The 27,712-nt window shown below is 39.4% G+C and overlaps 1 protein-coding gene across 4 annotated transcripts in view; it reads right to left on the reverse strand.

The window, feature by feature from the left end:
- Positions 1–338: 338 nt before the first annotated feature.
- LOC128701884 (zinc finger Ran-binding domain-containing protein 2) overlaps positions 339–27,712 on the reverse strand; it is a 271,719-nt gene continuing 244,345 nt past the window's right edge. For all 4 annotated transcript variants that reach the window (XR_011393964.1, XM_070099877.1, XM_070099876.1 and 1 more), the window contains one exon: positions 339–3,968. Coding sequence is in view for 1 of the 4 variants with exons in the window: in XM_070099876.1 (XP_069955977.1) it covers positions 3,932–3,968 (37 nt within the window). In the remaining 3 variants the exon portion in view is untranslated. The remainder of the gene's footprint in view (positions 3,969–27,712) is intronic.

Here is a 27,712-nt window from a genome sequence, read left to right on the forward strand (position 1 = left end):
TCTTGTGTTAGCTTGTCAGGTGTAAAGTCTATCAAGTCAGTTATTTAAGGCTGAAAATTCACCTTCATACTAATAAAGAATACTTTAGAGAATAAAGTCAACTACAGTGGAACCTCAGCACTCAAACTTAATTGGTTCCAGAAGGCTGTTCGAGTGCCGATCTGTTCAAGTACAGAACGAATTTTTCCCAACCAATTTTCTTCTTGGTTGGCTGTTATCACTAACCCTCTTAGGCCCCATACTGTCATATTTATGCAAATAATATAAAAAAATACCAAAAAATGCAAAGAAACACAAAATACCTTACAGTGAAGTTCTGGCCAGTCGTGTTTGTTTGGTCGAGTGCCAAGCAAACGGTCAACTACAGAGTAATTTGTTTACCGAACAAAGCATTCGAATACCAAATTCGAGTACTGAGCTGTTCAAGTACCGAGGTTCCACTGTATATGCACAGAAATATACACTATGTTCTATGATGGTTTAATTAGGACCTTAATTTCTTATGGTAAATGATATAATTATTAAATGATTTTGTTTCCCTAACACTTAAGTTTTATACTAAGCAAATCAAGAAATTTGCTTAATGTCTCTATTACAAGCTCTTTTATTTTTCTTTAGTGCACCATTTTATTTAAGGGAATAATGCATATTAATAAGCAAGAATTGACTCACTTCCAGTTTTCATTATCATGATTGTCATCAATGGCAACAGCTATCATGCAGAGGACAGCACTTGCATTAAAAATAATACAACACATATTATACATTAACAAATTAAGTTTAAGAGGTTGTATTGTGTTTGAAATTTCCAGATTTGCAAGTTAGGAACATCATACAATACAAACATTCACAATGATTGATAGTATTCTTTAATGTGTCTGTCTTTAAATAGAAAAATCAACTTAATATACTTAATTACCATCTATTGAAAGGAAACTGCTGGCCTAACATATTGTCTTCTAATATTTAAAGCAGCAACTAATTTTCTCTTAAGCTTTATTTACCAAAACTCTTGTAAAATTTATAATCAACTTACTAATATTTATTAAATGGAATAGTTGCTTTTCATCCATCTTTTGGCATACAGATTTATTTGAGTGTTGATCATCTTGCCAAGTACCCAGTCATGTTATCATCCTGCCAAGTACTCAGTCATGTTATCATCCTGCCAAGTACTCAGTCATGTTATCATCCTGCCAAGTACTCAGTCATGTTATCATCCTGCCAAGTACTCAGTCATGTTATCATCCTGCCAAGTACTCAGTCATGTTATCATCCTGCCAAGTACTCAGACCAAGAACAGAGGCCACATATGTTAAGTTCACCTTAACTACACCAAGATATTTGTGTGTACCAACAACTACAATACAGTTCAATTCTATATTCATTTAGTAAAGTATAAAGGTCCTGGAGACATCACAGAGGCTTACCAAGATTTTCTCTACTTTTATCTAACTTGCTTTAAGAATAAGTATACTAAGTTCCACATCATTTGAACAAAATCCTTGTAGCAGAGTACTAAACTGTCCTAGAGTACTAGTGAACACAATATGATCAAAAAATACTCAAGTAACTGAATTAACCTCAACATTTTCATGTGAAGGAGTCTTATGCTAAATCTACTGAACTGAGAAAAATGCATTACATATTTTAGATGTTAATTACATTTAATAAGTATGTGAATTTAAGAGATTCACCACTGTAGAGGCAAGTATTTGCAAGTTGCAGACTCAAATCTTGCAATATTACTAAGAGAACTTATAATGTTTACAATATCATGAACTTTATTGTTTTCACCGAGTTAATTACTGACACGAAGCACAATATTACATGTATAAGTACATAAAATATCTGAGCACTGTACATAGACTGAATCTTTTTTTTTGTAATTTGTAAGTATTGCAGGTATTCTGTAAATGAAATGAACGTAGACCTCATAAATAAATATAGTTCCCTAAGTCAGTTATCAACCAAAGTATAAATATGTTTTACAGATGTACAGAAGCATTTGATAAAATTATTGCAACTTCAACACTTATAAAATTTCAAGAATATATTAATATAAAGTTTTCTATGTATATATTACTGTAAGATACTTTAAATGAGCAGGAGAGAGATTTCTGATAGTCTGACATCAAATATAAATGTTCAAAGTAGAATAGTGCTGCAACTCACTAAGAAATTATCAAAATTTCTTTTAATAATCTTTGGTCTGCCAAGCTTAACAACAAATTTTTTATAATTAAATGAACCAAACAATGATTGGCAGCACACTTGAAACCTTCACTATCTTATCCAATTCACAATTTTTTTAAGCGTATGTTCAATATTGAAATACGAAAGTCAGGTGTTATACAACAAATGAAGAAGTAAACAGTGTACAAGAAGTTATTCATTAATGTTAGGTCATCCTCAGGAAATATGTCTTATTAACTAGACACAAACTCTTGCTCTTCAACTGGCAGTACACAAAATTAATGGAACTAGTCACAAATTTAAGAAAAGATATTACAGTAATAAAAATAATTTCTAACATGTATGTAAAATATTAAATAGACATTTTATGTAAGCAGAGCAAATTATTGCCTGTTTATACTTCATCAAACATGAGCCATATTGACTTGTCTAGTATTAACAAGGGTAAGATAGTTAATATTCCTATGCATGAAGACAACACTAGTCACTAGTTTTCCCTAGTCAGCATTTGCTAGTTGTTTGATAACACTACCTGATGGACAAATATAAAGCGAGCAGCTTTGTAATGGATTCTGCTGCAACTCTACATCAACTGTCCCTCTAATTCTTAGACTATTATGACAGCACTTATTAAAAACTACACTAAAGATCAATACCAGCCAAACAGTTCTCCTTACACAGTTTCTAGAATTATTCAGTGATGACCACTCATTAGTACACTATTTGCATAGTTAGAAGAACAGAACATATTTACCACAGCTTATCTGTTTGAATGCCCTTTATATACGACAAATTTCTCTGCAGTTCTTCATTACCACATTACTAGCAGGCTGCCTTGACATTACTAGCAGGCTGCCTTGATATTACTAGCAGGCTGCCTTGATATTACTAGCAGGCTGCCTTGACATTACTAGCAGGCTGCCTTGACATTACTTGCAGGCTGCCTTGACATTACTAGCATGCTGCCTTGATATTACTAGCAGGCTGCCTTGATATTACTAGCAGGCTGCCTTGATATTACTAGCAGGCTGCCTTGATATTACTAGCAGGCTGCCTTGATATTACTAGCAGGCTGCCTTGACATTACTAGCAGGTTGCCTTGATATTAACAACTTTCACATGATTCACGAAATCATAACAACACGAATGCAAATAAACCACAGTATGGATAGGATTAGAACTTATGGCACTGATCTGGAGTTCTATAACTCACTTGCCAGGGGTTCTAATCCAACCCATACCATGGTAGGTTCAACTTGTTTCATTTCAATATATCAGAAGATGTACTCAGAAACAACCAAAAATAATCAGCCAGATGCAAGAAGTTTTAGGTACAAAATTATATTATATATCAGATCATAATACCATGAACAAACTTGGATAATACTCCCAGGCTCCTCATGACAATTTTACATCAGTCCAGGTGATTGTTTATCGAGTTGTTGAACGAGGCAATGCACCGACTCAACGAATGAGAATGCTACACTAGCAAGGAAATTACAATAAACCAAAGTTTATTACACGCCTACTACATTATTAAAAGAAAAATTAATCTTTCAATATTCTTAGATTATAAAAAATTTGTGTTTCTATTTATCTTTTAAACAGTGTATTAAATGAAAAAAAAAATAACAAAAGAAAGCTTACTTCAAATTTGCACTGCTATTGAGAAAGTGTTAACAGTGGCAAACATTCACCTATGATGATGTGCAGCACTCCAGTCTATCTTCCACCATTACTTTCTTGCATACTTTCGATCTTTTGAATAGGATCTGGAAAGGAAAGAATATATCCAAAGCGTAAAAACAGGATCGAAGGCAAGATACACTAATAACACATATACACACCTAAGAAACTGACACACACAGTGTACGTATGTATTATTACACACAAATTGAGGTGCCACCATTCTCACAAACAAACACACAATCATTACAATAATATCTCAATTAAGAAATTGCAAGTTCAGTTTCCAGGCAAGGTAAAAGATTAAGGTTCTTAGGCATTTTATTAGTAAATATGAATACTGACAAATATGAATACTGACAATTCAGTAAGAACTAGTACAGCTGACAAGCCATCAGATGTACTGCCATCCATCCAGTCTGCCTCAGATGTACTGCCATCCATCCAGTCTGCCTCAGAAGTACTGTCATCCATCCAGTCTGCCTCAGATGTACTGCCATCCATCCAGTCTGCCTCAGATGTACTGCCATCCATCCAGTCTGCCTCAGATGTACTGCCATCCATCCAGTCTGCCTCAGATGTCCTGTCATCCATCCAGTCTGCCTCAGATGTCCTGTCATCCATCCAGTCTGCCTCAGATGTCCTGTCATCCATCCAGTCTGCCTCAGATGTACTGCCATCCATCCAGTCTGCCTCAGATGTACTGTCATCCATCCAGTCTGCCTCGGATGTACTGTCATCCATCCAGTCTGCCTCAGATGTACTGCCATCCATCCAGTCTGCCTCAGATGTACTGTCATCCATCCAGTCTGCCTCAGATGTACTGTCATCCATCCAGTCTGCCTCAGATGTACTGTCATCCATCCAGTCTGCCTCAGATGTACTGTCATCCATCCAGTCTGCCTCAGATGTACTGCCATCCATCTAGTCTGCCTCAGATGTACTGCCATCCATCCAGTCTGCCTCAGATGTACTGCCATCCATCCAGTCTGCCTCAGATGCACTGCCATCCATCCAGTCTGCCTCAGATGTACTGTCATCCATCCAGTCTGCCTCAGATGTACTGTCATCCATCCAGTCTGCCTCAGATGTACTGTCATCCATCCAGTCTCCCTCAGATGTACTGTCATCCATCCAGTCTGCCTCAGATGTACTGTCATCCATCCAGTCTACCTCAGATGTAGTCATCCATCCAGTCTGCCTCAGATGTACTGTCATCCATCCAGTCTGCCTCAGATGTACTGTCATCCATCCAGTCTGCCTCAGATGTACTGTCATCCATCCAGTCTGCCTCAGATGTCCTGTCATCCATCCAGTCTGCCTCAGATGTCCTGTCATCCATCCAGTCTGCCTCAGATGTACTGCCATCCATCCAGTCTGCCTCAGATGTACTGTCATCCATCCAGTCTGCCTCGGATGTACTGTCATCCATCCAGTCTGCCTCAGATGTACTGCCATCCATCCAGTCTGCCTCAGATGTACTGTCATCCATCCAGTCTGCCTCAGATGTACTGTCATCCATCCAGTCTGCCTCAGATGTACTGTCATCCATCCAGTCTGCCTCAGATGTACTGTCATCCATCCAGTCTGCCTCAGATGTAATGTCATCCATCCAGTCTGCCTCGGATGTACTGTCATCCATCCAGTCTACCACAGCTGTACTGCCATCCATCCAGTCTACCACAGTTGTACTGCCATCCATCCAGTCTACCACAGTTGTACTGCCATCCATCCAGTCTACCACAGCTGTACTGCCATCCATCCAGTCTACCACAGTTGTACTGCCATCCATCCAGTCTACCACAGTTGTATTGCCATCCATCCAGTCTACCACAGCTGTACTGCCATCCATCCAGTCTACCACAGTTGTACTGCCATCCATCCAGTCTACCACAGTTGTACTGCCATGCATCCAGTCTACCACAGTTGTACTGCCATCCATCCAGTCTACCACAGCTGTACTGCCATCCATCCAGTCTACCACAGTTGTACTGCCATCCATCCAGTCTACCACAGTTGTACTGCCATCCATCCAGTCTACCACAGTTGTACTGCCATCCATCCAGTCTACCACAGTTGTACTGCCATCCATCCAGTCTACCACAGCTGTACTGCCATCCATCCAGTCTACCACAGTTGTACTGCCATCCATCCAGTCTACCACAGCTGTACTGCCATCCATCCAGTCTACCACAGTTGTACTGCCATCCATCCAGTCTACCACAGCCGTACTGCCATCCATCCAGTCTACCACAGTTGTACTGCCATCCATCCAGTCTACCACAGTTGTACTGCCATCCATCCAGTCTACCACAGTTGTACTGCCATCCATCCAGTCTACCACAGTTGTACTGCCATCCATCCAATCTACCACAGCTGTACTGCCATTCATCCAGTCTACCACAGTTGTACTGCCATCCATCCAGTCTACCACAGTTGTACTGCCATCCATCCAATCTACCACAGCTGTACTGGCATCCATCCAGTCTACCACAGCTGTACTGCCATCCATCCAGTCTACCACAGCTGTACTGCCATCCATCCAGTCTACCACAGCTGTACTGCCATCCATCCAGTCTACCACAGCTGTACTCAACATGGCTGCACATGCAACACAACATTTGCACTCACATTTCAACATCTCAGAGGCTTTACAAACACACATCCTCAATCACACTGTCACATTCAAAAACAAGTTCTAAATTTACACAGGAAATACATCACTGCCTCAACGGGTGAGGTACACGACAGGGGTCAGAGGAGTGGAGTTAGTGAGTCTGAAATGGTAGTCATTTTTGGTGAAACAAATTAGTTTCTGCTAAAAAAAATCAATACACATTCAAAATGGGGGTTTCAAATAAAACAGTCAGAGTGAACTTGTCAGTGTTGATGTTGAAAGTCTATTTTCTGACAGACCTCTATTAAGAGATATTGAATTGACAGCACAACTTGGCAGTCCTTGCAAAGTCGTGTCCAATACACAATCACAAGAATATAATTTTTCACACCCAACAACAATGGAAGGAGGATCACTAGGAATGCCACTGTAGTTTAATGTAAAACTACTCACTTCTCGCTGAATCTCGTAAATGCTTCTATGAGCAATCTTAAAGTTGCAGAGAATATTTCAAAATAGTCCAACAAAGGTGGATACCTGAGAGAGTGACTTGTGAACAAGCAGGAGAGACCCAGAGTTTATTACCCTCAACATCAATGTACAAGGACCCACCAAAACAACTGTTACATATTTTTTTCTTGCTGGAAATTTAACAGTTTTTGTTGTAATGCAAAGCACGACAGATGTGGCAGGAAGCCAAATTTCTGGACTTGTATTACACTTTGAAGTCTCAAACAATAATGGAAAACAAGGCAGACTTCTTTTAACACAAATTTCACAGGCTAAGGCCTGTTATCTTATCTCAGCTTATTTCAAAGTCCAGCCCTAAGATATACCACCACCCCCAGGATGCAACCCACACCAGTCAATTAACCCTTTCACTGTTGGTGCCATAGTACTACGGCTTATGAGCCAGTGTGGGTGCTGTAGTACTACGCCAAAATTCTAGCAGCTTCAAATATAGCAGGAGAAAGTTGGTAGGCCTACATGTGAGAGAATGGGTCTGTGTGGTCAGTGTGCGCTGTATAGAAAAAAAATCGGGGAGCCAGTGGTGCATTGTGGGAACGCCATTTCAGTAGAAATGTTCAGCATGCCAAGCAGTAAGAAATATCTGACTCCCAGGCAAATTTGGGACTCCTCTTCCCAAGTGATAGTTCTAACACAGATTGAAGTGTCAGTGAAGATGAATTTCATGGTTCTGAGGAGTTTGTGACCAAAAGCAATGCCCAGGATACAGATACAGATAGTGAAAAGGGAAAGTAGCGTGGGTGGTGGGAAAGGCAGCTTGGATGTTGGGGAGGCAGCTTGGATGGTAGGGAAGACAGTGTGGATGGTGGGGAAGACAGTGTGGATACTGGGGAAGATGGTGTGGATGGTTGAGAAGACAGTGTGTAAGAAAGCTTATTCAGGTATACACAAATACAGTTACACAGATTATCATACATAGCAGCATGTGTAGAGAACCTAGGATAACCCCAAAAAGTGAAAGTAACTTATTTTCAGCATGGGTGGTGGGAAAGACAGTGTGGGTGTGGGGAAGGCAGCGTGGGTGTGGGGAAGGCAGCGTGGGTATGGGGAAGGCAGTGTGGGTGTGGGGAAGACAGCATGAGTGGTGGGGAAGGCAGCATGGATGGTGGGGAAGGCAGCATGGATGGTGGGGAATGCAGCATGGATGGTGGGGAACACAGTGTGGGTGGGGAAGGCAGCATACATGGTGGGAAGGCAGCATGGATTCAAAGTTTATTCTCTATAAGGATTACAATGCTGAGTTTACAGAATTTGGTTATTGTGTGGTTTACATGTAGTAAAATACTGATTACAGAGTGTACCACTAGAACAACTAGCATGGCTAGGCATTTCGAGCACACTTAGTTTAATTCTTAATTTTAAAATATTACAAATTATGAGGTAAGTTGGTATTATGGCTAAGTGACTAAATACTAGTTTGTGAGTTTAGCAATGTGAATGCATTTGTTTTGGCACAATACATAGTTTCAGTATTGGAGTATCACAGGATTCATTATTTTAAGACTGAGATTAATATTTCTCTTTTTGGTCAAATGGGTGAGTGAGCATAAGTGTGAACCACCAGGTGGTATTCGTGTAGTTAGTTGACGGGGTGTATCAAAGAGATAAGATGTTTTCTAATGGTAGTTTTGAAGGTGATGAATGTGTCTGCAGTTCTAGAGTTCTCAGGTAGGGTGTTCCAGATTTTAGGGCCTTTGACATACATTGAATTTTTGGAAAGGTTTAGTCGGACACGGGGAATGTCGTAGAGATGTTTGTGTCTGGTGTTATGCCTGTGGGTTCTGTCACAACTATCAAGAAAGCATTTTAGGTCAAGGTTGATATTGGAGTTTAAGGTCCTGTAGATGTAGATTGCACAGTATTAAGTGTGGATGTACTGAACAGGGAGTAAGTTTAGATCTATGAAGAGTGGGGGGGTGTGTTGCCAGGGATGGGATTTAGTGATTATTCTTACTGCAACTTTTTGTTGGGTTATTATAGGCTTTAGGTGTGTTGCTGCAGTTGATCCCCAAGCACAAATAGCATAGGTGAGGTATGGATAAATAAGTGAGTGGTATAGTGTGAGAAGGGCATTTTGCGGCATGTAGTATCGTATCTTGGAGAGGATCCCAACCGTTTTGGATACTTTTTTGGTTCTGTGTTGGATATGGGTGCTGAAATTCAGGTTGTTGTCAAGGTATAGGCCTAGGAATTTGCCCTCATTATGTCTGGTAATTAAAGTGTTGTCGATCTTAATGTTAATTTGTGCATCTCCTGCTCTGCTACCAAACATAATATAGTAGGTTTTGTCAGTGTTAAGCGTAAGTTTATTGGCTGTCATCCAAGTCGATATTTTGATCAGCTCCTCATTAACAATGGTGTTGAGGGTGGCAAGATTAGGGTGAGAGATGACGTAAGTCGTGTCGTCAGCAAAGAGAATGGGTTTCAGGTGTTGGGATACGTTTGGAAGATCATTGATGTATATGAGGAAAAGCAGGGGACCAAGGACACTTCCCTGCGAACTCCAGTATCAAGTGGCCGTGTTGTTGATGCTGTGTCTTTAATGGTGACATACTGATACCTATTAGTAAGGTAAGATTTTAAATAAGTAAGCGCATGGCCTCTTATACCGTAATGGTCAAGTTTGTGGAGTAGGATGTCGTGGTCTACTGTGTCAAAAGCTTTTCTTAGGTCAATAAAAATTCCTAGTGGATATTCCTTATTTTCCAATGCTGTGTAAAGCAGATCTAGCATTTTTATAATTGCATCATTAGTGCTTTTATTTTTCCTGAATCCAAATTGGCAGGGGTTGAGTATGTTTTGTGCCGTTATAAATGAATATAGTCTCCTGTGCACGAGTTTCTCAAAGATTTTGGATAGCAATGGTAAGTTTGATATTGGCCTATAGTTGTTTAAGTCTGTAGGGTCACCAGCTTTATGTATTAGTGTAACCCTTGCCATCTTGAGTAGTTTCGGGAAGGTGCTAGTTTCTAGTGACTTGTTAAAAAGTAATGAAATAGCATGCAAAAGGACATGGGCTGCTCGCTTGTACAGTAATGGTGGGACATGAGACAGATTCCCCGAGTTATTTTTAAGTGACTTTATAATCTCGGTGACTTCCGTGGGCTCAGTTGGTGCAAGATAGAAGGAATTTGGGAAATTCCCATCTAGGTAGTCCCCGGCATGGGCATTGGTATGTGGGATTTTATTGGCGAGATTAGATCCTATGGTTGAGAAGAAGTCGTTTATCTTGTTAGCTGTGTCAGTGGGATGTAGTGGTGTTTCATTAGGTTTAGTTAGGACAATATTCTTGGTTTTTTACAGTTTGTGGGTCACTAGAATATGAGAGAGTGTTTTCCAGGTCTTTTTTATATCTCCTCTAGTGTCTGTGAATCTACTGGAGTAGTATAGTTGTTTGGCTTTCTTTATTACTTTGGTGAGAACTGATGAATAGTGTTTAAGAATATCTTTGTGTATTAAGCCCTGTCTATATTGCTTTTCATATTGGTGTTTCTTGTCAATGGATTTCAGAATGGTGCTGGTTAGCCATGGGCAACCAAGCCGTTCATTTGTGATCTGTTTCGTTTTTATAGGACAATGTTTGTTGTATAGTCTAAGTAATTTGTTAAGAAAAATGTCTGTCCAGTCATCAATACCATTGGCCTTGGAGAATTCTGTAGGCCAGTCAACAGTCTCTAGGTCAGCTGTGAACTTCCTTATTGAGGCCTCGTCATGTAGTCTAAGTGAGACTTTGTTGCATTCAAGTGGTGGTTTACTAATGTTTGTCAGGAAGAAGGTAGGGTAGTGGTCTGTAGTGCTATCTGTGATTATCCCTGATTTAAGGGGGGCTAGTATATTGGTCCATATGTGGTCTATTATGGTTGCACTTGTCTCAGTGAGCCTGGTTGGTTTAGTTATTGTTGGTATGAGAAGTGTGTTGTTCATATTGATGAAATCAGTTACAGGCTGATCATCTAGTATGCCAAGGTTGATGTTGAAGTCTCCAGCTAAGAGAAGGTGGTGCTTATTCATTTGTCTGTTTGTTATTAGTGACTTTAATTTCTCACTGAAATTTGGGATGTCTGTGTGAGGTATCCGGTAAATGGCACCGATTGTTATAGGTGTCTTAAGGTTTTTACAGTAAAATTAGCAAAAATATATTCCCCATATTCATCACTAAAGCAAGTGGTGCTAATACAAGATAATTGGTTAGAGTAATAGATTGCAATACCACCCCCAACTTGGTTTTGTCTGCAGTTGTGAATTGCTGTGTATCCTGGTAGGGGGTAGATATCTATTGTGTCCTGCTTAAGGCAGGTCTCAGTAAGAATAATGCAGGAGAAGGGTGTCTTTAGTGATTCAAGGAGTGCCAGGAGGTCATCATAGTGTTTGCTTAAGGACCTGATGTTGTAGTTAAGTACTGATAGACTTTTAGCATTGTTTAGGATAGTGGTGGCTTGTGATGCTGTGTAATAAAGGCAGTTACTTTCCAATAGGTTTTGATTGGGTGTCAGATTATGGAGGTTTAGATCAGGGTCAACATGATCAATCATCTTCTAGGTTTAAATTATGGTTATTTATATCCTGAGTTGTGTGTTGAGTTCTAGTACTGATATCTGTAGTGGTGGGAAGTTTGGACAAGTATATAGCTAGAGTATTTTGGTCATATAGAGTATAGTCACTGCTACACATAATGAAGTTGATGTTGTCTATGTGTTGTGCTGGAATGAACTAAAGTACAACTAGGTATAAACTAGTAATATAAAAATACAAATTTAAAATAGAACAAGACTCTCACTTGTAATTGCACTAAGGTCTAATATAATGACTTTTGTGGAGTCTATGTTTTGAGCTAGAATGAGCTATAGTACAACTAGGTTTAATCTAATAATATAAAAATACAAATTAAAAATAGCACCAGTCTCTCACTAGTAATTACACTATGGTCTAATATAATGAATTTGGTATTGACTATAGTACAACTGAGTTTAATCTAATAATATAAAAAAGGCACAAGACTCTCAATTGTAATTGCACTAAGGTCTTATGTAAGTTGTTTACAAGAATTAGGGTATAACTAGATTTAAATTGACAGGATAAAATACACAAGTTAAGGTAGCAAAAGAATAATAAAAAAAATGATAAAAATAAAAATGGCAGTGACTTGGTTATAATATGCTAGTAAGATGGTAGACAGGATAATATAAAAGTTTTAGTTGAAAATACTAGTTTAAAAAAGTATAGAATAAAAATTGCCAATAAAAGAAGTTTATAATAAATTTGGTCAATATAGTTTAAAGCAAAATTGGGCAATAATAGGGATTTTAGAATAAAATTGGGCAATTGAGTATTTCTTAAAGTGAGGTAGAATTATTGAGGACAAGTTATGGCTAGTTTATAATAAAATAAGATAGAACAGTGATGTAGTAAGTTGTAAAAAAGGAGATAGATTCTGTAGATATTAAACACAATTAAGACTATGAGGTAGAATGGTCGTTGAATACAACAATGACAATCAAAAGTACATAGTTGGGGTATTAAAATTTTAGGGGGGCACAAATTTATGACAATATAACACTAACAGTGGACTGTGGGTATTATCTGCACTTTACTCTGATTCCGTTAGTCCAGCCTCACTTAGGAATGTTTTAAGGTCATGTCCTGTAGAGATGAAGTATCTCTTCCCAGTGGGCTGTTTCCTAACTGCGATTTTTCCATCCCTCACAAAGCACTGGTGGATTTTTGGGGCATAGCGTAATTTTCTTAGCCGATAAAGAAGGTTTTGTCTTGTTTTGGTAAGGCATCATTGGCGTAAACATCAGTTTTCATAGAAATAGATGTTTTTAGTAGGTTGTTTCTTTGTAGGCTAGTTTGGAATTTTAACAGCACTGGATGGTGGGGAAGGCAGCATGGATGGTGGGGAAGGCAGCATGGATGGTGGGGAAGGCAGCATGGATGGTGGGGAAGGCAGCATGGATGGTGGGGAAGGCAGCATGGATGGTGGGGAAGGCAGCATGGATGGTGGGGAAGGCAGCATGGATGGTGGGGAAGGCAGTGTGGGTTTGTGTAAACAAAGTTTTGTGAACAATATAATGATAATGTTTGTGCAGTTAGTGTGTTGCATACAACGAGTGGATATATATATACTTTATACATTATGTTGGTCTCCAGCCACAAAAGTTACTTCAAAGAATAAAATTAAAAATAATATATTACCGAGTGAGTGGCAGTTGCCAATGCTGCCATAATCGGTTCACTTTGTCAACTTCACGCCTCTATATCTCGGTAAGTACCGACAGCAATTTTTTTTTTCTTTAAAAACAATCAAAAAAATATTCTTAAAGATTTTGGTAAGAATTTTTTTTTTTTTTAATATTTTTCAACACTGAGAGCAGGTCTGTGGTCAGAGGTCTCGACAGTGAAAGTGTTAACACCTGGGTACCTACTTACTGCTAGGTGAACAGCAATAGCAGGTGTTAACACCTGGGTACCTACTTACTGCTAGGTGAACAGCAATAGCAGGTGTTAAGGAAACATGGCCATGCTAATTTAAAGGAATTTAGTTTTATTTGAATCAGTAATTATTGTGTATATAGGAGGAGGTTGAATGCCATACAAGAAAAATAATGGAGACAAACACTGTTGTGATCCTCCAAATAAGAGACTGCACCAACAGCCTGGCTGATCAGCTTAGCAACTGAAAGGCCTGGTCTAGGACCAGGTCCCAGGTACAGTGACTCCTATCCAGGTTCACAAGCTTTCAACTGTAAAAGATAAAGAGTAGCATAATACAGTAGAACCTCCGTATCCACGAATTCAGTTTCCACGGTTTACCATGGCCCATAAATAACCCTTAATTTTGCCTAATAATGGCCCCAGAGTGCAAAAGTTGTGATGGTGGCAGTTCTTCAAAGCCTAAGAGAGGCCATGAAGTGTTTCCCATCACTGAGAAAGTACTAATACTTCACTTATTGTGCATGATTTATCAACTAAACTTTAGCATAGGCATGTATGTAAACAAAACAACAAAAAAAGACTTACATGTATGGCTCACTACTATCTGAGGTTTTGGAATATCCATGGCAGGTCTTGGTAGGTATCCCCTGTAGATACTGGGGGACAACTGTACTTACTAATGATCACACTAAGTTTAGAAAGAATAACCGAGGCTAAGCAATATAATGGACTTGATTCTCATAGTCCAGGTTAGACACAGCTAGAGCTGAATGACAGCAAGGAGAAGCTAGCATATTGATTCTCAGAGAAAATAGACCAAAATTTTAAATACATTTAGTCTAAGACAGCTTTCAGAAAGGCTGTGTGTGATACTTTTAGGAGATTTAACAATATTTATCCTTGTGTTGCATAATGAAATAGGAAAAATCATACTGATATAAAATAGAATGTGGAATGACAGAACATCACATGACAGTTAATAGATTATTAAAGAAACAAACCATGCAAGGTGGCCCACTTGAAAGAGGAATCAACAACACACTGACAAGCACTCCCTCATTTGACAATACAAACCAACATGGGCAATAGTGGAAATAAATGGTATAAAATATTGACACAATGGAAATACAAACACGTATGCAGTATAATGTGATCCTCTACTGACACCATTTCGCCCACACAGTGGGCTTTTTTAACCCTTTCAGGGTCGGCAGGCCCTCCCCTAAACTTGTTCTGAGGGTTGGAAATTTTTCGAAAAAAAAAAATTATTTTTTCTTGTGAAATGATAAAGAATCTTTACCCTAATCATAATGACACCAAAAGTAAGAAATTTGATGGAAAACTTGCAGAATTATGCTCTGGCGAACTTAGCAGTCTCGACGATGTTTACACATCGGCGATTTCACCCACTTTGAGCCCTATTTTCGACCAATTCCAATGTACCAGTCAACAAAAATCATAACTATTTCACTAGAACTATATTTTTTCTATCAAATGAGTACAAGAAACCACCCATTTACCAATTTCAACTATCCGATAAAGTGGTCAGAAATTGGCAATTCTGCCAATTTCACACAAATTTCCAAAGATGCCAATTTCCAAATAGGGTCCAGAATAAACAAGAAAGACATTCCTGGTACTAACATTTCCTCTGTTCATTATTCATGTCCCCAGGCCTCTGTTACATTTCTTTTGCTTTCCGCTTTGAATTTTTATTCTCACAAAAAATAGATTTACTGTTATGCAGACTACTGCATTAGTGTAGAAATGGTATAAATAATATCAGTGCACTTGTGAAAGAATATTAGACTCACCAGTTGACGTGTATTGGACGCATGGCATGATTTGTTTACTTTTGGACTTTGGCAAAAATCGAACACTTCTGCTACTTTGAGCTCAAGTTCAAGGTCCTTTTCTTTGTGAAACCAATCAAAATCATCTTAATTTCTGTAATATGTCTTCCATTCTATAAAATGAGACCAGGAAAACTAAAATACAACCATAAATACCATACGAAAATACACTGCAAATGCGCTGTTTTAAACCAAAAACACGGTCAGTTTTTTCTCATTATGCACTGTGTGCTGCAGGATTTTTTTTATACGGCACACACTGACCACATAGACCCATTCTTTCATATGTAGGCCTACCAGCTTTCTCTCGCTAGATTTGAAGGCGCTAGAATTTGTGTGCACTAGTACAGCACCAACCCCGGCGTGCAAGCCATACTAGTACGGCACCAACCCTGAAAGGGTTAAGTCACCAACAGATCTGTTTGTGACTTAATAAAGCCCACTGTGTTGGCAAAACACTGTCAGTAAAGGATCACATTATACTGCATGTGTGTTTATATTTCCATAGGCAATAGTAAAATGGTCTACATAGTGAGCAAAGGCAAATGAATTTTGTGACGATGTGCTGTTAGAGTGTGAGCGAAGTAACATTTATGAAGGGATTCAGGAAAACTGGTTAGCCAGACTTTAGTTCTGGAAGTGGGAAGTACAGTGCCTGCACTGTAGTGTTAGCACGCCTAAAGCAAGACAGTGATGGACTGAATGATCATGAAAATGTTTCTTCTTTTTTGAGTCAGCCTGCCTTAATGGGAAATGGCCAATGTGTTAATAAAATACAAATACATACAGTGAAACCTCTGGTCGTGACCATAATTCGTTCCATAATACTGGTCACGACCCGATTTGGTTTTGACCCGAACCTAATTTCCCCATTGGACTGTATGTAAATACGATTAATCTGTTCCTGACCCCTATGAAATGTATTTTTTTTTATGATATTTAAGCACAAAAATAGTTAATTATACCATAGAATGCAGAGGTAATAGTAAACTAAATGTAAAAACACTGAATAACACTGAGAAAACCTTTATCAACAGAGAAAACTAACATTGCACGAGTCCGTTCTAGACCCCTATGAACTGTTCACTGCAAACAATTTTTTTTTTAAGAATTTTAAGAGATGTCTAATGGCCGAGAAGTGAACTTCATTATTTATCGTTCAATTTCTTTCATTTTTGGTGTACGTTAAGAAGCATCTTTCCATCATACATTGCCCAAGTTTCAATAAGACAGCCCAACAAACTGAGAAAAAAAATATTTACCAAAAAACATATATGGCAAGCCCTAGCTGGGTACTGGCACTGAGAGAAGCTGTTCGTGCACTGCCTGCTGATAAAACATTGCTAATCTGAATTTATCAACATTGTAATCACTGTAATTTATGAATAACTTACTTCCGAGATAATGTACATACGTTGGTAGAATTACCGACAATATGTAAAGTAAAAGGACACAAGTGCAACTAATGTGACATTTGATTGTGGCAACGTTTTGCTCTCCAGGAGAGCAAAATGTTGCCACAGTAATCAACAAAAATGAGAGCACACACAAAAAAACAAAAAAATAAATAAATAAATAAAAAATAAAAAATGAATAAATAAAAAATTAGAGAAAATAAGTTACTGACTATTTTGGGATATCCCAGGTTCTCTACACATATGCTGCTATGTATGATAATCTATGTAATGGTATTTGTGTATACTGTACCTGAATAAACTTACTTAGTTTTATGGTGCATTACGAGTGTATATCACAGTTAACACTGTACTACACTACATTTTCTCTAAGTACCCTGGAGGGGATAAGAGGATGGTACTTTATCCCTTATCCTCGAGTTCACTGCAAATGAACACACATCTGACAGACTGACTACTAGTCAAGGGTCTTTGTTAGCCCCTTAATCCTTTCAGGGTTGGTGCCATATTTGTACGGCTTGAGAACCAGGGTTGGTGCCGTACTTGTATGCATAAATTCTAGCGCCTTCAAATAGAGCGGGAGAAAGCTGGTAGGCCCACATGCGAGAGAATGGGTCTGCATGGTCAGTGTGCGCAGTAGGAAAAACATTGGATCACCTGTACTGCACTGTGGGAACGCTATTTCAGTACACCTCGTTTACCATGCCTCGTGGTGAGAAACTCCTCACTCCTCGGCAAACTGGGACACTCTTGTTCCCAAATGACAGTTCAAACACGGATGAAAGTGTCAGTGAAGATGAATTTCAGGGTTTTGAGAAGTTTGTGACTAAAAGTAATGGCCATAATACCAGTAAGTGTTGAAAACCCAGACAACCCTCAACCTTCCACATCCGGTGCTGGGCCGTCTTGTCCACGTCCAGGTGTACCAGAATGAAAGAGGAAACTCGTATTTGCCTGCCTCCAGGACTCTGATGTGAACAGTGGTGATGATAGTGATAGTGAATACGATCTCCAAGCCCTTGAAAACATTTCCAGTAGCAAGAGTGAAGTGTAATATTCCCCAGTGAAGCGTTAATCTGTACGACGCTACATGCATTCTGGTAGTGTGCCATATGCTATTCCAAGAGGAAGGAGTACATCTCGGAGTACATCCCATGGCCCTACAACAGGAACGCATAGTGAAAATGAAGATGATATTGTCACAATGGGGATGAAAAATGTGCATGCATCATCAGATGGTAGTGATGCCATGCACCATGAGGCACCAGCAGCGGCCCATGTTGGTACCTACGCCGCTGAGTCAGCTCAGCTACAACAAAACCCACCCTCATTCACCCACCACACAAAGCTCTGCAACAACAACCTCCACAACTTCAACCATCTGTCATTATCCAGCACCCACCAGCAGACTGCACCTGGGATTGGCAGGAAGGTGCCAATTTTGTTTCCAATCCCCATCACTTTAACCCTTTCAGGGTCCAAGGCCCAAATCTGAAGTGGTGCCCCAGTGTCCAAGAATTTTCCCAAAAAAAATTTGTTATTTTTTCTTATGAAATGGTAGAGAATCTTTTTGTGAAGGTAATAAAACAAAAAGTACGAAATTTGATGGAAAATTTACAAAATTATGCTCTCGCGAATTTTGATGTGTCAGCGATATTTACGAATCGGCGATTTTGCCGACTTTGACTTCTATTTTAGGCCAATTACATCATTCCAGTCGACCAAATTCTTAGCTATTTTACTAGTATTACTTCTATTCTATCGATTGAGCACAAGAAATCGCCAAGTCAACTGTTTCAACTACAAAATAAAGTGATCGGAAATTGGTAATTTGGCCAATTTAACACAAAGTTCAAAATATTCCAATTTCAAAATAGCATCCAGAATAAACAATGTAGGCATTCCTGGCACTAAACTAACATTTCCTCGGTTCATTAGTTACGTTTTGAGGCTTTACAAATAAATCCCATTTTTATTTTTTATTTACATAATGAATTTTTATTCACACCAAAAAATAGAAGATTTACTGTTATGCAATATTGTAATAATTGTATAAATATCATCAACACATTTGTGAATGTGTATTAGATCCACCAGCTGGCATGTATTAGACGTGTGAGGTCGTTTGTTTACTCTTGAACATTGACAAAAATTTAACATTTCCGCTACTTTGAGCTCAGTTTCAAGCCATTTCCGGTGCTAAAACCAATCAAAATCATCTCTATTTCTGTAATATGTCTTCCATTCTATCAAATGAGACCAAGAAATTGCAAATACAACTATAAAAAACATACGAAAAAACACTGCAAAGTTGCTGTTTTAATCGAAAATCTTGGTTTCAGTTTTTTTTTCTCTCATTATACACAGTGTGCTGCAGGATTTGTTTTATGTGGTGCACACATACCACATAGATGTATTCTCTCATATCTAGGCCCAAGTGTACCACTCACAGTTTATCAGAGTGAGCTGAGCTCATGACGTAGATCTATGGTTTGGACACTGAACGCAAAGCCGTAGATCTACGGGACGGACCCTGAAAGGGTTAACAAAAGTCAAAGTGGAATACGGCCATCTTGTACACTTGAGAACAATGCCACTGAGCTGGAACGTTTTGAGTTATTCTTTGACGAACCCCTGATGGAAATTATTGTCAGGGAAAGCAACACATACTAAGATTACACCATGGCCAACACAATTCTTTCATAAATTAGACACATGTACAACTCTTGGGTATCTTTATTGAGGAAACGTTTTGCCACACAGTGGCTTCATCAGTCCATACAAAGGAGAATCTTGAAGAACAGGAGGAGAATGAGGTAATCAGTCCCTCAACCTTGAGTCGATGTGGTCAGTCCATCAATCTTGAATAGAATACGGCATACGTGCTGAGAAGGAGCTTATAAACCGTTGGCAGAGTGAACCATTCATCTAAAAACCTGTCAGACACTGCAACTTCTTGGGATCTTAATACTTGGGAATTCTTCGCTTGCCTAATTCTTGGGCACGACCTACTTCCACATTGAACAAATGTTACACGACCTGTGACTGCTTCACCTCTCCTGCCAACGGTTTATAAGCTCCTTCTCAGCACGTATGCCGTATTCTATTCAAGATTGATGGACTGACCACATCGACTCAAGGTTGAGGGACTGATTACCTCATTCTCCTCCTGTTCTTCAAGATTCTCCTTTGTATGGACTGATGAAGCCACTGTGTGGCGAAACGTTTCCTCAATAAAGATACCCAAGAGTTGTACATGTGTCTAATTTATCAACATGTCGGTTCTCTGAACCATTCATCTAAAAACAATTCTTTCACCAAGATTATGCCTACACCAGTGGAAGGAGACAACTGTGGTTGAGATGTATCTTTTCTTTGCCACAATAATGCTTATGCCACATGTGTATAAGCACAGTATCAAATCATACTGGTCGACAGACCGCCTGATTTCAACCCAAGCTTTCAGTGATATAATACCAGCGAATTGATTTGTGCTACTATTACATACGCTACACTTCTCAGACAAAACCAGGCCTGACAGAAAAGGCAGGTTATATAAGATTAGGAATATGTTTATGTATCTGAAACAGAAATTCAATATATATTGTTATTCATGAGTCTATGATTGGTTTAAAGGTAGACTGTCATTCAAGCAGTATATACCAAGCAAGAGGAAATGCTTTGGTATAAAGCTGTTTGTACTCTGTGATTGCTACAGAGCTCTTGTATTGGATATTATTGTGTATACTGGAAGTAATACATTGCAAGATACCAGGAAGTTATTGGGTATCTTTGGTGATGTGATTAAAACAATGATGGAACCATATCTTGGTAAGGGGCATACATTATATACTGATAACTGGTACACAAGCACCATACTCAGTGATTTTTTGCGAGTGAACATGACAGACGTATGCGATACAGTGCGCGCAAATCGTAAGCATATGTCTAAGTTCGACGCAGGCACTCGTAGGTGAGGTGCCAGCGTTTGTTGCCAATGACATCACAACATTTCGGTGGCATGACAAACGAGACTTCACAAAGTTGACATCAGTTCACCAAAACGAAATGACAGACAGTGGCAGGCTGAATAAAGACACCAGCAAACCCATTCTAAAACCTGCAGCTGTGATGGACTACACCCTGAACATGTACTCAGTGGACAAATGTGACATGCAAATATGGTTTGCTGATTGTAATCGCAAGAGTTATAAGTGGTACATAAAGCTCTTTTTCCATCTTCTGGACATTTCCATGCTCAATTCTTATAATATGTATAAGGTGAGGACCAGAAATAAACTACCATATGGTGAATTTTGTTTGTCTTTCAACAGACAAATAATATTCAAGTACCAAGGAACAAGACCTGCAGTAGAAAACTGCCCATGAAATTATCAATGACTACCCTCTCGTCTGAAGCATGGTGATCACTACCTAATACAACTGCCTCCTACGAGGAAGAAAAAGGCTCAGAAAAGGGGTTATGTCTGTGCACATACAAAAAAAAAAAAAAAAGGCCCACAAAAATGCAAAGACACTTGTTTATATGTGAGGAGTGTAAACCACCACTGTGCATAACACCAAGTGCGTAACAAAGCCAGGGGTTCCCTGCAGCAATGCATGATCATCAAGTGTCAAACCACTGCTGCACTGTCAGCAGTTTCGTGACACTCGGTCTTACACCATGCTTCAAGGAGTTTCACATATACTCCAGCATGTCTGAAACATTGTTGGGACCTGTTAATATTTTGTATATATTTCTAGACAATAGTAAATGACCAAGGCAGGTGAAAATGTTCACTAGTCAGTGTGTTTGTGACTCTTTGAGTACAATTTCAGTACCTAATATTAGTGTCAGAACAAAGATTGGCTATGAAACCACAAGAACTACTATAAATTGTAATTATCAGAACATAAAAATTATATAAATATAAAAATGAGAAAAAAAAAAAAGGCACATTGGCAGCACTTCTGCAAGTGGTGCAGGACTCCATGTTGCCATTAGGTGAGCATCCAGTGCCAACTTCGCAGGCTTATCTCAGTAAGTACCGATCCTAACTTTTTTTTTTCTTATAATGTGTAGAATAATGCCCTCTTCATTTAATTTTTTTTTTTTTTTTTTCAAAATATTCAGAGCACTGGGAGAGTGAATGCAGATCCATGTTTGGATAGTTAAGGGGTTAGGTGTACACAAACAACACGAAGTGGGGAAAACTGGCACATGCAAAAAAAAAAAAAAAAAAATATGGTGTGGAATGTGAAAATTGGAGCGACTGTGTTTGTTTGGCATTCGATTATGTGTTCATGACCAGATGCAAAAATCTGGTGAATTTTTTGGTTGTGAGCCGATTTGTATAGAATAAATGTATAGAAGAGGGTAAGGTACCTAGGGATTGGCAGAGAGCATGCATAGTTCCTTTGTATAAAGGCAAAGGGGATAAAAGAGAGTGCAAAAATTATAGGGGGATAAGTCTGTTGAGTATACCTGGTAAAGTGTATGGTAGAGTTATTATTGAAAGAATTAAGAGTAAGACGGAGAATAGGATAGCAGATGAACATGGAGGCTTTAGGAAAGGTAGGGGGTGTGTGGACCAGGTGTTTACAGTGAAACATATAAGTGAACAGTATTTAGATAAGGCTAAAGAGGTCTTTGTGGCATTTATGGATTTGGAAAAGGCGTATGACAGGGTGGATAGGGAGGCAATGTGGCAGATGTTGCAAGTGTATGGTGTAGGAGGTAGGTTACTGAAAGCAGTGAAGAGTTTTTACGAGGATAGTGAGGCTCAAGTTAGAGTATGTAGGAAAGAGGGAAATTTTTTCCCAGTAAAAGTAGGCCTTAGACAAGGATGTGTGATGTCACCGTGGTTGTTTAATATATTTATAGATGGGGTTGTAAGAGAAGTAAATGTGAGGGTCTTGGCAAGAGGCGTGGAGTTTATTTATTTATTTATTTATTATAAATTTGAGCACACATACAGAGGTACAAAAAAATACAGATAAGAGCAGCATGCCAAAGCCACTTATACTATGCATAGCATTACGGGCTGGCTTAGAATTAACTTAAGATTAACTAAGCAATGATGAAGTCAGTGATAAAACATTAATGTAAACAGATTACTATAAAGCACAAGTGAGTATTACAAAGACAGGTCATATGGTTGCATTCACACACAAAGTGGGAGTTGTCACAGCTGCTCTTTGCTGATGACACTGTGCTCTTGGGAGATTCTGAAGAGAAGTTGCAGAGATTGGTGGATGAATTTGGTAGGGTGTGCAAAAGAAGAAAATTAAAGGTGAATACAGGAAAGAGTAAGGTTATGAGGATAACAAAAAGATTAGGTGATGAAAGATTGGATATCAGATTGGAGGGAGAGAGTATGGAGGAGGTGAACGTATTCAGATATTTGGGAATGGACGTGTCAGCGGATGGGTCTATGAAAGATGAGGTGAATCATAGAATTGATGAGGGAAAAAGAGTGAGTGGTGCACTTAGGAGTCTGTGGAGACAAAGAACTTTGTCCTTGGAGGCAAAGAGGGGAATGTATGAGAGTATAGTTTTACCAATGCTCTTATATGGGTGTGAAGCGTGGGTGATGAATGTTGCAGCGAGGAGAAGGCTGGAGGCAGAGGAGATGTCATGTCTGAGGGCAATGTGTGGTGTGAATATAATGCAGAGAATTCGTAGTTTGGAAGTTAGGAGGAGGTGCGGGATTACCAAAACTGTTGTCCAGAGGGCTGAGGAAGGGTTGTTGAGGTGGTTCGGACATGTAGAGAGAATGGAGCGAAACAGAATGACTTCAAGAGTGTATCAGTCTGTAGTGGAAGAAAGGCGGGGTAGGGGTCGGCCTAGGAAAGGTTGGAGGGAGGGGGTAAAGGAGGTTTTGTGTGCGAGGGGCTTGGACTTCCAGCAGGCATGCGTGAGCGTGTTTGATAGGAGTGAATGGAGACAAATGGTTTTTAATACTTGACGTGCTGTTGGAGTGTGAGCAAAGTAACATTTATGAAGGGATTCAGGGAAACCGGCAGGCCGGACTTGAGTCCTGGAGATGGGAAGTACAGTGCCTGCACTCTGAAGGAGGGGTGTTAATGTTGCAGTTTAAAAACTGTAGTGTAAAGCACCCTTCTGGCAAGACAGTGATGGAGTGAATGATGGTGAAAGTTTTTCTTTTTCGGGCCACCCTGCCTTGGTGGGAATCGGCCAGTGTGATAATAAATAAATAAATAACAGTAACTAACAGGTGATACCAGTAAGAAGTGATAATAACTAACAGGTAATAACAGTAACAAGGGATAACAACAATAACAGGTTACAGTGGACCCCCGCTTAACGATCACCTCCCAATGCGACCAATTATGTAAGTGTACAGTGGACCCTCAACCAGCGATATTAATCCGTTCCTGAGAGCTCATCATTAGTCAAAATAATCGTTAGTCAAGTTAATTTTCCCCGTAAGAAATAATGGAAATCAAATTAATCCGTGCAAGACACCCAAAAGTATTGAAAAAAAAAATTTTACCACATGAAATATTAATTTTAATACACACAAACTGAAGATTTCATGCACAGTTACATGACACTTACCTTTATTGAAGATCTGGTGATGATTGATGGGATGGGAGGAGGGGAGAGCGTTATCTTCTTACTGTTTAGAAGGGGAATCCCCTTCCATTAGCACTTGAGGCAGCAAGTATTTTTCTGGGGTTACTTCCCTTCTTCTTTTAATGCCACTAGGACCAGCTTGAGAGTCACTGGACTTCTGTCGCACAACATATCTGTCCATAGAGGACTGTACCTCTCGTTCCTTTATGACTTTCCTAAAGTGGTTCACAGCATTGTCAGTGTACAGGTTGCCAACACGGCTTGCAGTAGCTGTGTCAGGGTGATTATCATCCATAAAGCTTTGCACTTTAAGCCACATTGCACAGATTTCCTTAATCTTACAAGTAGGCAACTTCTTCAATTTCTCTCTCCCCTCCTCCGAAGCAGTTTCCTCAGGTCTGCCCTCTTGCTGTTGAAGATGATCTAGCAGCTCATCAGTGGTTAGTTCTTCACTGTCCTGCTCCACCAACTCTTCCACATCCTCCCCACTAACCTCCAACCCCAAGGACTTCCCCAATGCCACAATGGATTCCTCAACTGGCATAGGATTCTCAGGGTTAGCCTCAAATCCTTCAAAATCCCTTTTGTCTACACATTCTGGCCACAGTTTTTTCCAAGCAGAGTTCAATGTCCTCTTAGTCACTTCCTCCCAAGCCTTACCTATAATGTTTACACAATTGAGGATGGTAAAATGATCTTTCCAAAACTCTCTTAGAGTCAGTTGAGTTTCTGAGGTCACTACAAAGCACCTTTCAAACAGAGCTTTTGTGTACAGTTTCTTGAAGTTGGAAATAACCTGCTGGTCCATGGGCTGCAGGAGAGGAGTGGTATTAGGAGGCAAAAACTTCACCTTAATGAAGCTCATGTCCCTAGAAAGTCACTCTGCCACATCTGTAGGATGACCAGGGGCATTGTCTAATACCAGGAGGCACTTAAGGTCTAATTTCTTTTCAATTAGGTAATTTTTCACATCGGGGCAAATGCATGGTGTAACCAGTCATAGAAAAAGTCCCTAGTGACCCATGCCTTACTGTTTGCCCTCCACAGCACACAAATTAGCCTTGAGGACATCGTTTTTCCTGAACACTCTGGGGGCTTCAGAGTGATACACCAATAAAGGCTTCACTTTGCAATCACCACTAGCATTGGCACACATCAACAAAGTAAGCCTGTCTTTCATAGGCTTATGTCCTGGGAGTGCCTTTTCCTCCTGAGTAATGTACGTCCTGCTTGGCATTTTCTTCCAAAACAGGCCTGTTTTGTCACAATTAAACACTTGTTCAGGTTTCAGTCCTTCACTGTCTATGTACTCCTTGAAGTCCTGCACATATTTTTCAGCCGATTTGTGGTCCGAACAGGCAGCCTCACCATGCCTTATTACACTATGAATGCCACTATGCTTCTTAAATCTCTCAAACATCATAAAACATCTTATCTCCCTGATCCACCCTGTCAACTAATTACACGAATACCACCTGGTGGTTAACACTTACACTCACTCACCCATTTGACCATAAACAGAAATATCAATCTCAATCTCAAAATAATAAATCTTAACTAGTCATAAGTTGGCCTGTGATACTCCAATACTGAAACTATGTATAGTGCCAAAACAAAAGCATTCACATTGCTAAACTCACAAACTAGTATTTAGTCACTTAGCCATAATACCAACTTACCTCATAATTTTGTAATATTTTAAACTTAAGATTTAATTTAAGTCTGCCCGAAATGCCTAGCCATGCTAGGTGTTCTAGTGGTACACTCTGTAATTATTATTTTACTACATGTAAACAATACAATAACCAAATTCTGTAAACTCAGCATTGTAATCCTTATAGAGAATAAACTTTGAATTTGGAAAAAAAAAAAACAACCTTTGCTGGCCTTAATTCACTCACATCACTAGTTGCTGGCATTTTTTTAATTAAATCGTCATGCAACTTCCTAGCCTTTTCACATATGATCGCTTGAGAGATGCTGTCTCCAGCTATCTGTTTCTCATTTATCCACACCAATAACAGTCTCTCAACATCTTCGAGTACTTGCGATCTCAGTTTCAAAAACATAGTTGCACCTTTGGCAAGAACAGCTTCCTTGATTGCCGTTTTCTTGCCCACAATAGTAGTGATGGTTGATTGGGGTTTATTATACAACCTGACCAGCTCAGAGATACGCACTCCACTTTCATATTTATCAATGATCTCTTTCTTCATCTCCATAGTAATTCTCACCCTTTTTGTTGTAGGGTTGGCACTAGAAGCTTTCTTGGGGCCCATGGTGACTTATTTTGCAGGTGCAATCACTAAAAAGGCTGTGATAATATGAAATGTTCCAGTTGTATGTTTGGAAGCGACCGCGGTGGCTGGCTGGCTTGTAAACACTGGCACCAAAGGGACAAGTGAAGCGCGCTCAGGCCAAAGTGGACGCGTATGGTACGGAACGAATAGCGCTGGTCGGGTTTTTAAGCGCTAGTCGAGGCAAAATTTTTGCGTTTAAATGAATTGCTAGTCAGATTTATCGTTAATCGATGCCATCGCTGGTTGAGGGTCCACTGTATTTGTGTGTGTTTGTACGTGTATGTTTGGGGGTCTGAAATAGACTAACCTACTTCACAATATTCCTTATGGGAACAAATTCGGTCAGTACTGGCACCTGAACATACTTCTGGAATGAAAAAATATCGTTAACCGGGGTTCCACTGTATAACAAAAGTCTGGTGTACCATCAACTCACAGTCAGGGGAAACAACAACAGTCTGGTGTACCAGACTCAGGGTAAACACTTTTATTTACTATACATTGAAGTTTTTCTCTTAAGAAATCTGAGACACTCATTTTGTTTTAGTCAATAGGAAGCACTAAACCTGTAGGGTCACATAGCACCCGGGGAACGGGACTCACTGAGATTCAATCCAAGGAAGCAGTTAAGTACTACTCCTAAGATCAAGAGCCCATCACCAGCAAGGGAAGAAAGATGAGAAATGTTAGACCAGCCTATATAGGCCTAAAACAATGTTGCATAGGCAAATAATGACAAGCCTCTTTCTTGTTATCTTATGACAACAATAACCGAGTGTTAGTAAAGACAATGTTAATATACAGGAGGGCCCCTCTTATACAGCAGGGTAGGTTCCGAGCTACCGCTGAACAGGAGGGCCCCACTTATACAGTAGTTTAGGTTCCAGACTACCCCTGTAAAGTGAATCATAGTTTTTTCACTTTCAAATGCATTTAAAAGCCTGATGACATGTTTACATTACATTACATTACTATGTGAGTAATATATATTACACACATTACTTACCTTAAAATATTTTGGTCCTGAACTTATAGTGAGTGGCGAATATACTTTCTGTACGAAGTCTGAATAAATGAATAAT

This window comes from Cherax quadricarinatus, chromosome 69, assembly GCF_038502225.1.
Source record: "Cherax quadricarinatus isolate ZL_2023a chromosome 69, ASM3850222v1, whole genome shotgun sequence".
In the NCBI taxonomy this organism is placed as follows: Eukaryota; Metazoa; Arthropoda; class Malacostraca; order Decapoda; family Parastacidae; genus Cherax; species Cherax quadricarinatus.